This window comes from Grammomys surdaster, unplaced genomic scaffold (genome assembly GCF_004785775.1).
Source record: "Grammomys surdaster isolate TR1022 unplaced genomic scaffold, NIH_TR_1.0 213, whole genome shotgun sequence".
NCBI classification, from domain to species: Eukaryota; Metazoa; Chordata; class Mammalia; order Rodentia; family Muridae; genus Grammomys; species Grammomys surdaster.
The window spans coordinates 3313647-3331243 of NW_021604658.1; the positions used below are offsets into that span (position 1 = coordinate 3313647).

Genomic DNA, 17597 nt, shown 5'->3' on the forward strand with positions numbered 1-17597 from the left:
TTATCTCCAAGCAGTAACAGGTCTCTTTATTTATTGAATTGATTTTGGTCTTTTGGAACTTGCTTTGTAGACTAGACTGGCCTTGAACTCATAGAGATCCACCTGTCTCTGACCTAGAAGGATGGATTAAAAATGTTTAGCATGCCCAGATTGAAAAAAATTTTTTTAAAAGCAGCATTTAAATGAATATAACAATCCTGAAGAAAAATACTGTATTGTCTTGATATCTTATGGAAGTTTAAGTAACCTGTCTTTTCTTTTAATTGAATTCTTTTTTTTTAAATGTACATTTTGCCAGATGTGTTTCTGGTGCCCATGGAGGCTATAAGGCTGGATCCTGTGAAACAGAAGTTAAAATGATGGGGAATTGAACCTGGGCGCTCTGCAAGAGCAGCAAATGCTTTTAATTGACTAGCTATCTTTCCAGCCTCTAACCTGACTTTTGTTTTTTCAAAGATTTCTTTATTTAATTACTTGTGGGTTTTTGTTGTTGTTTGCTTGTTTGTTTGTTTGATTTTTGAGATCCTCCTGCCTCTACCTCCTGAGTGCTGGGATTAAAGATGTGAACCCAAAGCCAGGCGGTGGTGGCACATGCCTTTAATCCCAGCACTTGGGAGGCAGAGGCAGGCAGATTTCTGAGTTCGAGGCCAGCCTGGTCTACAGAGTGAGTTCCAGGACAGCCAGGGCTACACAGAGAAACCCTGTCTCGAAAAAAACAACAAAACAAAACAAAACAAAACAAAACAAAACAAAAAACCCAAAAAATGTGCACCCAAACCACCAGTCCTTAAAGATTTATTTCTATTATTGTTTTAACATTTTACTGAGACTTTATGAATTTCACATTATGTACAACAATCTCATTCATCTTCCTGTCCCTGCCCTCTGCCCTTACAACCTCCCCACGGAAAAAATTAAAACAGACTACACACACACACACACACACATATTTGTCCTGGAGCGTGTAGTGTGCCACAGTATATCACACAGTATACCTTTTTGTCTACACATCTTTACTTGGAAAAAGTTGTTGCAGTAAGTCACTGGTCTGGTTCGAGGCCTCTGGCTTCTGTTAATACTGGAACCTCACCAGGGCACCTCTGGGATATCCTGTTGTTGCCCTAGGTAATGAAGATCCTGAGCTTTGGATCTGCAGGACCAGCCCTTTCACACACTCCAGCAGATCATAGAGAGAGTAGATGTTGGGGAGGGCCAACTCAAAGCCCTGGATCTGGGCCTGGTAGGTAACTGAGTTGGTCAACATCCAGCTCTCCTGTACCACCAGGACCAACTCTGCTTTCTTGATCTCATGACCTCGGAGGGTAGCTCACCTGCCTGCCACAAGTGGCAAGGGACAACTGGGGAGGGGGCATCTCCCCATTGTCCAAGCCACCACAAAGTTTAGTCTTCACCAGCACTCATGCTCTGGGGGTTTGTTCCACGCCTACTGAATAATAAGGGTCAGCTCAGTATGGTGCCTCAGGTGGCACTTCAGGCATCTGCATGGCCTTTGCTGGTAACATGGGCCTAGGACATCAACACAACCCTGGCTGCCACAGGACCACTGATCCAAACATGGCTCCCAGCAGCAGCATGGGCCCAGATGTCCCTATGGCCTCAGGTGGCAGGTAGCATAGGCCACTCAGATCAACATGACACCAAGAGACAGCACAGTCCTCAGATATCCACATGGTGTCTGATGGCAGTCCAAACCACAGACATGGACACAGACCCCAGCTACAGCAGGACCACTGACCCAGACAAGGCCTTCAGCAGTGGCCTGGAACAAAATCTCACCATGGCCTCCTTATATCTACTTGTTCCTCAATGACATTGAGTTCCACCTTTCTCCACTAACAAACCCCTTTGGCTTCATGTTCTTCTCCATTTTGCCACCACATTTTCCATCTTTCCCAGCACTCCACCATACATTTGTCCATCAGAGTAGTGCTCACAGCAGGTGACTGGGTGTCTTTCTTTTGGCCAACCCAGGCCAGTGCAGCTTGGGCCAGTGTTTGAGTATCTTTGTTCTCCATCTTTACTATCATCAGTTATGTGTATGTATGTGTGTTTCTACAGGTGAATATGTGAAAATGACAGGCCAGAAGAAGGTGTTAGATCCCCTGGAGCTAAAGTTATGAGCCAACTCATGAGGGTGCTGGGGACTGAATTTGGGTCCTCTCGAAGGAAGCCATTTCTAAAGACCCCTCCTACCAGCTTAATTGATTACATGCTAAAACTCATTCTGATCTAATAGTATTCTTGATTTTGTTACTGAACTAGCCTGGTCTACAGAGTAAGATCCACGACAACCAGGGCTACCCTGTCTCAAAAAAACCCAAACTGAACCGAACCGAACCAAACCAAACCAAATCAACAACCCCTTCCCAAAACCAAACAAAAAACCCAAACAAACAGTGTGTGTGTGTGCGTGTGTGTGTGTGTGTGTATCTCCCACAAGTACTATTACTGTTATTTTGGATGGGATCTTACCACATAACCCAGTCTTATCTAGAATTGTTAGTCTTCATGCATCACCCCCTAAGTGTTTGGATTACAGTACTATCCTAACCATGCCTGGCTTACTCTAATTTAATATTCTTTTTGTTTTGTTTCATTCTTATTTTGAAACAGGGTCTCACTATGTAACCTTGGCTGCCTGAAATTCTCCACGTACATCTAATCTGACCCTCAAACTCACAGAGATCTGTTTGCCTCTGCCTCCTAAATGTTGAGATTAAAGATATGTGCCACCACACCTGGCACAGGCCCAGCTGTTATGTTAAATGTTTTAAATGTAGGCCTTAGAGACGGTTCAGGTTAAGAGAGATTGCTCTCTTTCAGAAGACCAATGTTCAGTTCTGTGAACCCATGCTGAACAGCTCACAACCTTCTGTAACTTCAGCTCCAGGGGATCTAATACCTTCTATTGACTTCCATTATACTTGCACACATATGTGAATACACATACTCAAACATACATTAATAAAAATAAAACAAATTCTTTTAAAAAGTGGGGCTAGGGATGATGGTTGAATTTGTAAAGCACTTGTATATGATTTTTTAAGATTTGTATCTAAGAATTTTATTATGAGTTGGAAAAAGATTAAAATACTTTTTTGTTTTCTTTTTCTTTTTTTTTTTTAAAAGATTTATTTATTTTATGTATATGAGTATACTGTCACTATCCTCAGACACACCAGAAGAGGGCATCAGATCCCATTACAGATGGTTGTGAGCCACCATGTGGCTGCTGGGAATTGAACTCAGGACCTCTGGAAGAGCAGTCAGTGCTCTTAACCACTGAGCCATCTCTCCAGCCCTTGTTTTGCTTTTTCAAGACAGGGTTTTGCTGTGTAATTCTGGCTGTCCTGGAACTCTCTCTATACAATAGGCTAACCTCAGACTCTCAGAGATCCACCTGCTTCTGCCACACAAGTGCTGGGATTGAGGTATGTACTACCACCGCCCTGCTAAAATAAATTTTTAAAGTTACATTTTAAAGAGTCAGTTCTCTTCACCATGAGGGTCCTAGAGATTTAACTCAGATCACCATGCTTTGAAGTAAACACCTGTACCTGCTGATCCAGCTCACCAGCCCTAAAGTAATTTCATTGTTGTTTTTTGTTATAAATAAATGAGTATAAGTAATCATATTCGAATTGGAATCAAAGAGAAATCCAGACACACATACACACATACCAAGTGGCTGGTATGGTAGGATGTGTAACTGTAATCTTGGTTCTCCACAGGGTAAGGCAGGAGGACTGCAAGTACAGGACCACCCTGGACTACACAAGGAAAGAAACCCTGTCTCAAAAGCAACCAAGGCAACATATACCAGGGAATCTTCTATGACAGTAGATAACAGTAACAGCCAGTCAGTTCGGGGAAAGGTCATAATTGTTCAGATGAGCTTAAATTAAATACTTAAAGCTTTAAAAACTAAGTTATGAAACAGTCGTAGAAAAAAATGTAGCCTGATAAAGAATGAGGATATCGAGCCTAGAAGTACACACCTGATCCCAGCACATGAGGCAGAAGCAAGTTGGACTATGGAACACTGCAGCAGAAGAAGCATTAAGTGAAGCCAGCAACAGCCTACAGAGTAAGTGAGGCTATACAGCAGGACCTTGTCTCAAAACAAAAACTACAAGGGCAGATAAAAGTAATGAAACCCATTATTTTATATAATTAATAATAATTAATGTTAACTAAAACACACATAAAAATTACCAAAGACATGGGGATCGGACAAAGAAACTTTAAGTATAAACATATACTTCCTAATGGTGAAGATATATTTTGAGAAATGTCTAATTGGGTAATTCCATCATTACATAATACAAACACCACAGAATGGGTTTATTTGATGACATCAGGTGATATATTCTTATGGGGCAACTGTTGTATACAAGGTCTGTCACAGATGGAAATGCCATTATGTGGCTTGTGGCTGTATATTGCTCTGTGTGTGTGTGTGTGTGCGCGCGCGCTAAGGACTAAGAAAGCACTTTAAATATCAAGTCAGTAAGACTTTAAAATACCAAGATGCAAAATAGGAAAAATGAAAGAAAACTAATAAAAAAAAATCCTATAATGGCTAGCAAAAAACCCCAAAACAAACCAAGTCAAAAACAAACCTTCTAGATCTCTCATGACAAGTCACATACCCTGACTAATTGAAAATCAACACAGCTTTGCCATAGAAATTGGCGTTAATAGTTATTCCACTGTCCTTCCTACCATTTAATTCTGATCCCAAGCCACAACCCCCATGAGTGCTTAGCAATTAGAGCAGGGAGAGGGCTTGCATTTACTAACAGTAAGGCACTGGTGTAAAAATCACTCAGCAAAAACACAGAGCCATATATAGTCTGACAGTCCAAGTTTCAATGAAAGGCAACTTTCTAGCGGCATTTTACAAAAGGTGTTTGAAATACAAAACCTGCAAAGAAACCATCTGTAAATCAGTTAACAAGGGTAACATAATGCTCACTCATTGCTCATTTCTGTTCATATCGTAAACAGGTGTGTGGAGAAGAAAAGAACAAAGCAAACACAAAACAAAACCATTCTACTCCAATTTCCAAAGCAAACTAAGAAGAAAACCTTAAATACGACTTATGTGCTTTCTTACTGACTGGGTTGTATTAACCTCTTATTTTTTATTTGAAAATCAGATGGTTTCAATTAGAATTGCTTCATCATTAAAACAAACAGATTTTTTTTAAAAAATTAAATTTCATGGAAGACTTTTTCTCGTGTGTTGTTAACTCTTCAAACATAACAACAGGTATTATTAAAATTAATGTTAACTGAAAAAAAAATTACATTTATCTTGTGTGTTAAGGAGTACGGCAGAACATAATTTTAAATGTCCACCATTCTCTATTCTCTCCAGAACATTTTCTTCTATCTGTATTTTGTTATAAAAAGATAAACAGAAAATATTAGGAGATTGGCTTTAGATGTTTTTATTCTATTTCTTAAATAAGGAAGTATACGTGTGTGTGGTTAAGTGTACTTCCTGCTCTTCCAGAAGACCGAACAGAGTTCAGGTCCCCGCACCCACATTGGGCTTGTAACTCCAATTCCAACTCCAACACTCTCCTCTGGCCTTCTCCAGCACTTGACTCCACATGTACACATACATATTCATAAATAATAATAAAATAAGCCCAATTGAAGATGACAAGGTTAAATTCAGAAATGAGTGTAGAAGTCATGCATGGTGGTGGTAAAAGCCTGCAATCCAAGTTTCAAAAGACAAAACAAGGGCTAGTGAGAGTCACTCAGTGTGTAAAAGTGTAAAAGTGCTTGCTGCACAAACCTCCATGGCTGAGCTCAGCATCAGAATCCCACGATGGAGGGAGAGCTGCCCTCTCACTGCCATACGCACCCTGAGGCAAACACGGAATCAAACTAGCATAAACTAGCATACAGAAAAGAGACGGGCTCAGGACTATCCCAGGAGCACACAGCCTTGCCAGTGGCCACTCATTCTGCAGCTTTCATCAAGTCACAACTATCTTTCCTGTTTAGTTAATGCTGTACCACTGCATAAAAGAAGAGTCAGAAAACCAAGAAAGAGTCAAATCTGGGAATGGGTGTGGCCAAAGAACAATTTAGTAGTAAGAAAAAGTTTCTTGAGACAACAAATAAAATAAGTCATGAAAAATTCTAATAAATCGCCAGGCAGTGGTGGCGCACGCCTTTAATCCCAGCACTTGGGAGGCAGAGGCAGGCGGATTTCTGAGTTCGAGGCCAGCCTGGTCTACAGAGTGAGTTCCAGGACAGCCAGGGCTATACAGAGAAACCCTGTCTCGAAAAACCAAAAAAAAAAAAAAAATCTAATAAATCATGTTGAGTGTTCAAACAACAACTACTGAACATTAATTTTTTTAAAATTTTATTTTGTGTGTATGGATGCTTTGCCTACATACATGTCTGAGTACCATATATGCGGCAGGTACCTCTGTTGGATCACCCTGGAACTGAAGTTAAAGACAGCTGTGACCTGACATGTGTGTCCCTTTGTAATAGCAGCAAGTGCTTAATTACTAAGCCATCTCTCTATGCCCCCACTAGACATTCTAAGTATTACCTTTTCTTTCTTTTCTTTTCCTTTCTTTCTTCCTTCCTTCCTTTGGTACTCAAACTTAACTGTCCCAATAGTTGAGATATTCTATACCAGAATCTCATTAAAAGACCACTTAAAGAAGAGATGGCTCATCTGTTAAGAATACTGGCTGCTTTCCCTCTGGCAGAAGATCTACACTCAATTTTCAGCACCCACTTAGTAGCTCACAATCATCCATGATTCTAGTTCAGGGGTTCCAACAACTTCTTCTGACCTCTTCATGAATAAGGTGCACATACATACATGCAGGCAAACACTCACACACTTAAATAAAGATTTTAAATAACAACAAAATCCTGAATGTCACCGGGTGTGGTTGGTTGGCTCTGAAAGGAGATCTATATGACAAGGCCTCTAATGATAATGACCCTAGAATGACGGTTTAACTCAATGCAAATAAGCAAGAAATCCTGAAAGGAGGGAGCTTTTCCCAGGAACTGACACAACACAAACCATAGTAGTTGGTGCAAAGCTTAATGCAAACCCTCTAGAGTCCACGTTGACAAATTCTTTAACAAGCCCTGTGGTTACAGGGAAGCTGGTTTCACTCTGACTCACGCCTGCTCAAACAGTTTACTGGAAATGAAGGGGAGGGGGAATTTTCAGAGAAGTCATGTGATGGCCAGACAAACCACAACCAGCAAAGAGTTCAACAGAGTCAAAAACAGGTCCCAGCAACAAATGACATTAAAAACACAGGAAAATGACCCCTGCTTAGTTTCAGATCATCTATACTATACCATGAGCTCTTTCATAAAATCTTTGTATACTTCACATACACATACTTCACAGGGGAAAAACCCAGCAGGCACCGACATGGTGTGTCCAACTGCTAACACTCACAGGAAAATGTGCTCAACAAACAGAACATAAATGGAATGCTGAAGCACTCTGGTTGAGTGTCTAAGTGATCATTATCAAATGCTTTCCCATAATCTCCAAACTTAAATGGTGAAACAAATGTTCTATCATTATCAACAAAAGTCCAAAGAATCCTTCATTTACACATTATTCTTTGAAAGGAAAAATGTCTTTTATTGTCTAAAAAGAAAAGACACAGGTCATGAGAGTATTTGTCCAAACAAGTGATAAGCTTTGGTTTTAAGACTGGTTCTTGTGTCCCCCCCCACCACCACCACACACTACACTAATGCAAATAAATTGAAATTTCTGAAAGAATAAGAATCTTACTAGAAAAAAAATCCTTTTTGCCTTAAATTTAATACAAACTAATAAGGGAAAGATACAATATATGCTTAAAATGGGCATTTAGTTTTAATACATAGATTAAGTACAAATATTGGTTAATTTAAATATTGCTAGCTTAAAGAGAACGTTCTCTTGAAATAAAAAATCAAAAGCCTATAAACTAGTCTTTATTTATTTTACTTATTTTTAAAAAAAGAATTATTTATTCATTTTCTGTGAGTACACTATTGTTGTCTTCAGACACACCAGAAGAGGGCATCAGATCCCACTACAAATGGTTGTGAGCCACAATGTGATTGCTGGGAATTGAACTCAAGACCTCTGGAAGAGCTGCCAGTGCTTTTACCCACTGAGTCATCTCTCTAGCCCCCTAAACTAGTCTTTAAAGAGATGTCTGACATAAGTAGTTATGGAGTCTGGACTAATGGCACAGGCATCTAATCCCAGCTGCTTGGCAGGCTGAGTCAGGAAAATAGCTGGGACAACTGAGCAGAGACACTGCCTCAAAACCAAACCAAACCCAAAATGAAACACAAGGACTGAGAAAGTAGTTTAGTGGTAAAAATGTACCAAGCCTTAGGCTCACTCTCCAGGGCAGGGAGAGGTAAAGACTCACAAGTGATATCCAATAGAAAGACAAGTTAACTAGAACAAATATGGAGAAATCAAAACAGCATTTTACTAAAAGGTGAAGTTAGACTTTCACATTTCTGATTCTGATAGCAAAAATACAAAATAACACAGTAGAATACCAAAACAAATACACAAAACAGCAAATTTTACAAAGACACCAATCCAGCACTAAAAAAAGATGCAAATGGCAGAGTATTCCAACAGATGGTATTAGGCAATCTAGTAGATAGCAATCTTATCCAAAACATATTCTTCCAAGTAAATATGGACAGCATTCCTATTCTATGTGTCAGTTATATACACAAAAACAACACAAAATAACATTCCATTTCCTCTGTAGTGTCCAACAAAATAATCTCTGAACATATCAAGAAAATGAGCTACCTTATGTTTCAGACTCCACCTTGCACAGGCTAGGCAATTGCTCTACCACTGAATATAACCCTTACCCTCTAATACATCTTCACAATTTCTCCTTGTCTTATAAAAAACTAAAAACAAAATTTAGAAAATGTTTTGGGCCGGGCAGTGGCGGTGCACGCCTTTAATCCCAGCACTTGGGAGGCAGAGGCAGGTGGATTTCTGAGTTCGAGGCCAGCCTGGTCTACAGAGTGAGTTCCAGGACAGCCAGGGCTACACAGAGAAACCCTGTCTCGAAAAAAAAAGAAAAAAAAATGTTTTGGGAGGAAAGGCCCCAACTCAAGCTAGGCATGGTGGCTAACACCAGTACTGTCAAGGCTTGGGAGGTTAAGGCAGAAGGGCTCTGAGTGCAAAGCCAACCTAGGCTATACAGTGAGACATATAAAACACCAAGCTTGGCATGGTAGTTCAGAGTTCAATGCCAGCTCAGCCTACATACTGAGTGCTAGGCCTACATAGTAAGATCCTTTCACAAACAAACAAACAAACAAACACACCATCAACAACAAAAATTCCAATCAATTCTTCTACCAATTGCATGAAACACTGAAGCCCCAGGATAGGAACTTGTTAGGTAAGAATGAGCAAGGTGACACATACAGATGAACAGATACAACATCCTTGCAAGCCGATATGAGAAAGAACTACATCACATGGCTGGGAAGGGGAGTGGATTCTTCTATTTCATCAGAGCAGCGGTAATGTTTTTACAAGTTTAATAAATCATCAGGGTTTATTTATTAAGAACAGCAAGTTCTGGACTAAAAAACTCAAGAGTTCTTTGTTTTAAGAGGATTTAACATGTGTTAACCAGGTATTCTATCTAACTGAAACCCATCAGTGTTGGGCTGGAAGTGCAGCTCAATGGTAGAAGAGTTTCATAGCATGTGTGAGGACCTAGACTCCATCCAAAGCATCAAATACAAGCAAATAAACAACAACAAAAACAAACCAAAATCAATGTAACATATAAAAAACTGTTAAAGAGTCAAAAGACTGCTTTTAAGTGTTATATAGACTGGATTTCACACTATATACAATTTGAGAAAAAGTCAAATATTTCTGAATAATCAAGTTATTTTTTTCTTTTGAAAAAGGGACTGACAATGTCCAGGCAGTCTCAAACTCTATGTAGCCTAAGATGAATTTCTGAGCTTACTGCTTCTACCATTTATGTGATGGGATTACAGGTGTTTTGTGTAAGTATTAGGCAAGCACTTTACCACCTTGAGTAGCAGAATTCCATGAGCAGGGTAGTTCAGTAAAGTACTTTCCTTCTGATAGTGTGGGGAAAAAATAGGGTGAAAATCAGTAAAGAGCAAGCCAACTGGGTAGCCACCAGAGGGCTGTAGAGATGGCTCAGCGGGTAAGAGCACTGGCCATTCATTCTCCAAGTGTCCTGAGTTCAGCTTCCAGCAACCACATGGTGGCTCACATCCATATGTAATAGAATCTGATTCTCTCGTCTGGTGTGTATGGAATCAGAGCACTCATATACATAAAATAGATAAATAAATAAATAAATAAATAAATAGTTTAAAAGGTTCCACTAGAAATGTTGAATAGGCATTGAGACATGTTTGAACCAGTCATTCAGAAACAAAGAGGCAGGGATATGGTGGGATATGGTGGGATATGGTGGGATGCTGTGGAAGTAAATCAGCTTCTGGGACAAGTGGAGTTGGGAGGCCAGGGAGAAATTCAAGTGACTGAAATATTACAGTTATTATTTTTCAAATTTTTTGCCTGTACATATTTCTTTTAAAAAATCTACTTATTTTATTATTTATGAGTATTTTGCCTACATGTATATATGTGCACCATCTGTCTGCTAAGTGAAGAGTCTAGAAGAAGGTGTTGGATCTCCAGGAACTAGATGGAGTTATATATGGTTGTGAGCCACAGTATGAGTGCTGCAGATTGAACCAGAGTCCTCTTGAAAGAGGAATCTGTGCTTCTAACCACTGAGCCATTTCTCCTGTTCACCTGTATTTCTGAACACCACTTTTGTGCCAGATCCCATAGAGGCCAGAAACAGGTATTGAATATTCTGAAACTGGAATTATAGGTTGTTATGAACTACTGTGTGGGTGCTAGAAATTGAACCTGGGTTCTCTTAAAGAGTAGCTAGTGCTCTTAACCATGGAGTAGTCCCTCTAGCTTTCATTTTGAAAAATATATTAATTTATCTTAGACAGTGTGTCACTCTGTATTACAGGTAGGCTTCATACCTGCAACCTGCATCAGTTTCCACAACACTGGGATTACAGTGTATGATTACATCTGGTGTGTGTATGGGGGGAATGGGGTGGGGGGAAGTTCTGCCTGCATGTATGTCTGTGCAACACTAGCATACAGTGCCAGAGGAGGCCAGTTGGCCTGGAACTGGAGTTATAGATGGTTGTTAGCAGTCATGTGAGTATTGGGAATGGATAACAAATCATCTGGAAGAGGCTAGTGCTCAAACTGCGGAGCCATCTCTCTAGCACCACCTAGTTATATTTTTATATCCTTTATACTGGGGAATGAACCAAAGATTGGTCAGATTTTAACTTGAGGCAACTATGAGGATGACACTAAAGTCTACAGACAGGGGCTGGAGAGATGGTTCAGTGTTTAAAAGCACTGGCCACTCTTCCAGAGGACCAGAGTACAATTCCCAGGAGCTACAGGGCACCTCAAAATGTTTTGTAATTTTAGTTCCAGGGGATTTAATGCTGTATTCTGGCCTGTCTGGGTACCTGGCATCCATGTAGTACAGAGACATACACAGAGGCAAAATACCTATATAATAAAAATAAATAATTACAAAACAGGTTACAGATGCCAGGAACAATAAATACAAAGATGATCAGAACACCTCTATGTAGACGTTTTATTTTGAGATAGGGTCTAACTAAGACACCTAGGTAGGCCTTGAACTTGTGATCCTTTTGTCTTAGCCTCCCCAATACTAGCAGAGTTACTAACCAACATTTCCAGTCTAGCTTAGAACTTAATTTTTCAAACATTAGATGTTCAAGGCCATAGGAAGCTACACGTACTCATGCCTATCTCTCACAGATATAGAAAAAGAACAAGATAGGAAGCCAAGAACAAAAGGAAGCCAGTTTAGTGGAAAAATACTGGCTAATCTCAATACAGTACTCACAAAATAAATGAGGTAATTATAAGGAACTGGAATATAAATCAACACTTATCATTCTTTCTCTCAAAACAACTATTACATGAAATTTAAACATGAGTCAGAAGCAGAATTGAAGTAAATATGTGTCATGAACACTTTACTGAACATTAATTTCTTAGTAAAATCTGTTCCCTTTAACCCACTTGGACAGCACACAGCAAAGCAACCGGTGCCAAGGTTTTGTGTGTGTTCGTGAGTGTGATTTATTTAGACTTCCTGCTGATAAATTTATGCAACTAAAGTACTTTACCTTCAAGAATTGAAAAAAAAAAGTTTAAAACATTATTTCAGACAAATTTAGATAATGTTTTGCTGGTGTTCATTTTATGTAACTTATTGTTTTAATTATACTTAATCTACTTTTCCCTGTTTACAGCTCCTATCAGATTAGTTTTATATTTATCTATATGAGCAAATTCTAGTCCACTGTAATCATTCTGGTGTGATCACTAAAGAACTTTTAAAGCACCACCAAGAAGGCACTCTGGAAGGTGTACCAGGTTAGCAAGTCTTGAATATGTCATTAGTAACTACTTAGCCACAATATGAGACAAAAAAATTAAATCACCTGGAAGCCAGGCTGGTGGTACAGGGTTATAATCCCAGCTACTCAGAGGCAGGAAGACAAAAGTTCAAGGCCTGCCAAGAGTACCCAGTGAACTGAAGGCCATCCTGGGCAACTTAGTGTGACATTATCTCAGAATAAAAAGCAGAAGCCTGAGGATACAGCTCAGCGACAGGGTACTCATCCAGCGTGTGCACACTTGGATTAATCCCTAGTACCATAGAAAAATAAATTTGTTTGCAAGCAGTGTCAGAAAAATAACTAGTTATGAAGAGAAGTTAGGATCCTACATCACATCACATATAGAATTATTTTAATGTTTAAAGATTTCATTTCACATTTTGTTTGTTGAGATAGGGTCTTGGTATTTATCCCAGGTTGGTATTGATTGGATCCCCTGGAGCCAGAGTTATAAGTGGCTATAAAATACTCAATGTAGGTGTTGAGAACCGATCTGGAGTCCTCTGGAGGAACAGGAAGTGTTGTTAACTACTAATCTGCCTCTCCAGCCCCTAGCACTTCAAGTTTTTTAAAAAGTAGCACTAAGCAGAGTGAAAATATTGCTAAATTATGGTATGGTAAAAACAATGCTAATCTCTAGGGGCAGAAAACATGTTTGGACTTGACTGTATGATCCACTGACCCTGTGTTTTTTGTTTTGTTTTGTTGTTGTTGTTGTTTTCCCCGAAAGACAGGGTTTCTCTGTGTAGCTCTGGCTGTCCTGGAACTCACTCGGTAGACCAGGCTGGCCTCGAACTCAGAAATCCGTCTGTCGACCCTGTGTTCTTAAGTGTGTTTTCTTTACTCAAATTAGGGATAAGCCAGATGCAGGAGAATAATCCAGCTACTGAGAAAGCAGGAGACTCCATGAAGCCCAGAGTTTGGTTCTGATTTGGGTAATATAGTCAGATTTTTTGTTTTCCCTTGTGCCCAGCAGAATGGCTTCCACAAAGAAGGGGGCAATAAGAAGGGCTGTTTTGCCAACAATGAAGTGGTGACCAGAGAACACACAATCAACATTCACAAAACATGGAAGGGCCTTCAGGAAGCCTAGCCTTTGTACACTCAAAGAAATCTAGAAATTTGTCATGAAAGAGATGGCAACTCCAGATGTGCACACTGAAACCATACTCACTAATGCCACCTGGGTCAAAGGAACAGGGACGTTCCATACCGTAAGCATCCATGTCCATTTGTCCAGAAAATGTAATGAGGATGAGAACTCATCGAACAAGCTTTATACACTGGAGATTTATTTACCTGTCAACACATTCAAAAATCTACAGCCAGTAAATGTGGATGAGAATTAATCTGCTGAATCTCAAAGTTGCAAACAAACAACAACAACAAACCAATAAAACAAAAATGAAAACAAACAAAACCAGAAATTTTTACTTCACAGTGTGGCAAGGTAAATTTTTTATGTATGAGCTAATAATTTTCTTATTACTTTAATAACTTATTTTCTAGTTTGTATGGTAACTGAAAGTATCTATAACTTTGATTTGAGTAAACATTTTAAGTAGAATGTCCCTAAGAGTACAAGGCTGTGACATAGCTCAGCAATGAACAAGGCCCTGGATTCATCTTCAGCACAGCAAGAAGCAGAAGACACAGATATGTAATTTCTGATTTAAAGGGCATGAAATAGAATGCATAAGCCAGGCACTGGTGGTGCTGGCCTTTAATCCCAGCACTCAGGAGGCAGAGGCAGGTGGAACTCTGTGAGTTTGAGGCCAGCCTGGTCTCCATAGAGAGTTCTGAGACAGGCAGGGATGCAGAGAAAAATCCTGCACCAAACAAACAAACAAACAAACAAACAAAAAGGAATGCATATAATTTGCTTTCTTTACTTCTAAGATTACTAGATATGAAGTTAAGGAGTAAAAAATGTATAGTTTATCCTAAAATCATGTTTGTAATTACTGGCATAAAGGCAAAAATAATAAAAACAGCCCAAAGCTCATAATTATCAGAAGTATTACGTGCTATCTCTTCTAATAAGATAGATCTTATCTAAGATAGATGAAGTCCAATTAGAAAAGTTCCAATCAAAAGTAACACAAAAGACCAGGCCGTAAGCGACTCATGAGAAGACTATCTATCATTCTCCCAGTGGGCAGGTAAAGACTAACTGGCTGACGTCTTCAAGAACTCCAACTACAGACACAAGACAAATCGAGACTGACATCTTACCTCATCATATTCCAGGGATGAGGTTTTGAAACTGAGCTTTTCAAGGGTAATAAGCTGCTCACCAATGTCAGGAGTGGTATGGACACTAGCTTGGAAAGGTATTCCACAGAGACAAGACACGTAACATGTCCATGAGCAGGGTGGATGGGAGCTATTAGTAGTGTGATTGTGTTATTCAGTTAATCAGATAACTGACAATAAAACAATTCCTACTTAAAAATAACCCAGAGATGGGGAAATAGCTCAACTAGTAAAGCCAGCAAAGTACTTGCTCCAAGCATGTGGCTCCCCAGCACTCATGGGAAAGCTGAGTGTGGTGGTACATGGTTGTACTCCCAGTGCTGGGGAGGTGGGGACAGGTGGATCCTGGTGTTCACTGGCCAGCCAATTTAGCTCACCTGGTGAGCTTCAGGACAAGTAAGAGATTCTTTCTGGGGCCAGTGAGATGGCTCAGCAGGTAAATGTGCTTGTTACCAAGCCTGAGAACTTGAGTTTGAGCTCCTGGACCCATACAGTGGAAGGTAATCAAGCTGTCCTTCAATCTCCACAGGGACACAATGAAAGGCATTACTCCTACCCCTCGATTAAATAAACAAACACAAAAACCTAAAGACTCAGAAGGGCACTGGCATTCTCAATACCAATACCAGATGCCTGAGAACACCTGAAAATGCCTTCCAAAACCAAGTATAGGAAAAAAATTTTTTTTTCTCCCATATTCTTCCTGTTCGACGTTTTCTTTTGGAGACAAGGCATTTTCTTATTTCCTATGAATAAAACAATCAGCCTGTAACATTGAGATTGACACACAGGTTGTTTAGGGAAAAACAACAACAACAACAACAAAAAAAAAACAAAAAAAGCCTTAATCAATTACCACAAGCCTGGAATTTAGGTTTTTACTAATCTGGCTTACTCTGCCCATTTTTGAGGATACTCTCTAGAACATTCAAAGGTAAACAAAAACTAATTTGAATTGTTCAATCTCTATAAAGAAAGTAATACTGTCACTTATACTGACACAAGCCTTACTAGTTTCAGACTTTCATAGCTTTTGAAGAACATTACACAATGTTACATTCTCTCAGCAAACCTCTCAGTCCTTTAAGCACTGTTTGCACATGAGGATGAAGTCCCAAGGCTGTTCTCAAGGAGGAAATGGCCACACAGAGAGAACCCAGAGCTGGCTGGAGTACTGTACACCTGCAATTCTTATGAGATCAAGGTCATCTTAGGCTACAAAACTATACTTTATCTCACGAAATAAACAAAACCCAACTAGTAGCATATGAAAAGACCTTGGGTGAGTGTGAACCCCCATACACAGGAAGACAGGCAGGCCCATGAGTGAGCACATGAATGAACGAACACAGACACACAGACACACAGACACACAGACACACAGACACACAGACACACACACACACACACACACACACACAAAACAGGTGACATTGATCAGTTCCTGGAAGGAGAAAAGTAGGTTTTTATCTTCTTGTTCTTGCTACTAGTTCATTTGAAGAAAACCCACTGACAAAGAGCATGGTTAGGCTTTTCTCCCTCCTCGAAGCACAAGGGACAGGACCCAGGGTCCCATGTGTGCTGTTCAAACGTTGTACCAGGAATCTCTATCACCAGTCACTATCCGTCACTTTTTGTCTTCAGTATTTTTGCATATCCGGTCCCAGGTCACATTTGGCTTTGTTTTCATGTTGGCAGTTTTCTTTCATGCAGAGCTACTAACCCTCTACCTTAACTGTGAGTTGTGGATTAGAGCCCCACCTCCCCATTTTGTTCTTACTTGTGCAGCCTCTGCATGTTCCAGCATTTCTTCAAATTCCTGATACTCTTCATCATCTGGTTCAGCACCTGAGAGGCGAGCTGCCCTGGCCATGAAATATGGAGGCAGCTCTCCAATGGCTGTCCCAATGCCCTGTGTGAAAAAGCAAAATACTCACTATGAAGTTCAATTTTCAGCAGTGACACAATAGATCGGAATATATTTTCCTACATTTCCAAAAGCATTTTGAGATACACTGGATACATGAGCTATACAATTCCAAGTTTCAGAGTCTGAATCCCAGGCCTGATCTGACTTGTAAGTAAGAAAAGGTAATAAATAGACTGTGAGACCTTCCTTGGTACATACATAGGCTCAATATAGCATCTGCCCTTAGGTTCTGGTGTTTTCCTTAATTCTTCTGTCACTTTTATCCCTATCATTTGGAATCCACAGCCAGGAAGATCAGAAGTTTGATTTTCTTTGGCTAGCTTGAGGTACAAAGTAAAAATCTCTTTAAAAAACTAAACAAAACAAAACCCTCCAGGCAAGCACCAAAAGTCACCAGTATAGCTGATTACAATTCTCTAGGACATTTCAGATGTTTTAATCTCAGAACAGCCTTTTCTCTTCTTTCCTTCCTTCTTTTCTTTTAGAAATAAAGCCTTTTAAAAAAATTGCAGTCAAGTGACCCCCAAAATCCTCAGTATCAGGATGGGTAATTGTTATGAAAAAATTTAAAAGTGTCTTATTTTCTCAGAGTGATTCATATTTCAGTTGCTTTGTAGATTTGTTTTTGAAGAGAAGGGTTTGTTATTATTGCTGTTTTTCCTTAGTCAGTTCAGGACATAAAGATAAAAACAAAGTTTAGAATCAGAAACTTGGTTTAGACTTCAGTGGCTTAAATACCAGATAGGCCATAGTATGAAAGAAACAGTGTCGGGAGAAACCTTTACTTTGAGCC

At 39.6% G+C, this 17597-nt stretch overlaps 1 protein-coding gene across 2 annotated transcripts in view; it reads right to left on the bottom strand.

Annotated features, from left to right (window-relative positions):
• The window catches only part of Vmp1 (vacuole membrane protein 1), a 94117-nt gene that overhangs the window by 27358 nt on the left and 49162 nt on the right, over positions 1-17597 (bottom strand). For both annotated transcript variants that reach the window (XM_028772275.1, XM_028772276.1), the window contains exon 7: positions 16655-16786. In XM_028772275.1, the coding sequence (XP_028628108.1) occupies positions 16655-16786 (132 nt within the window). The remainder of the gene's footprint in view (positions 1-16654; positions 16787-17597) is intronic.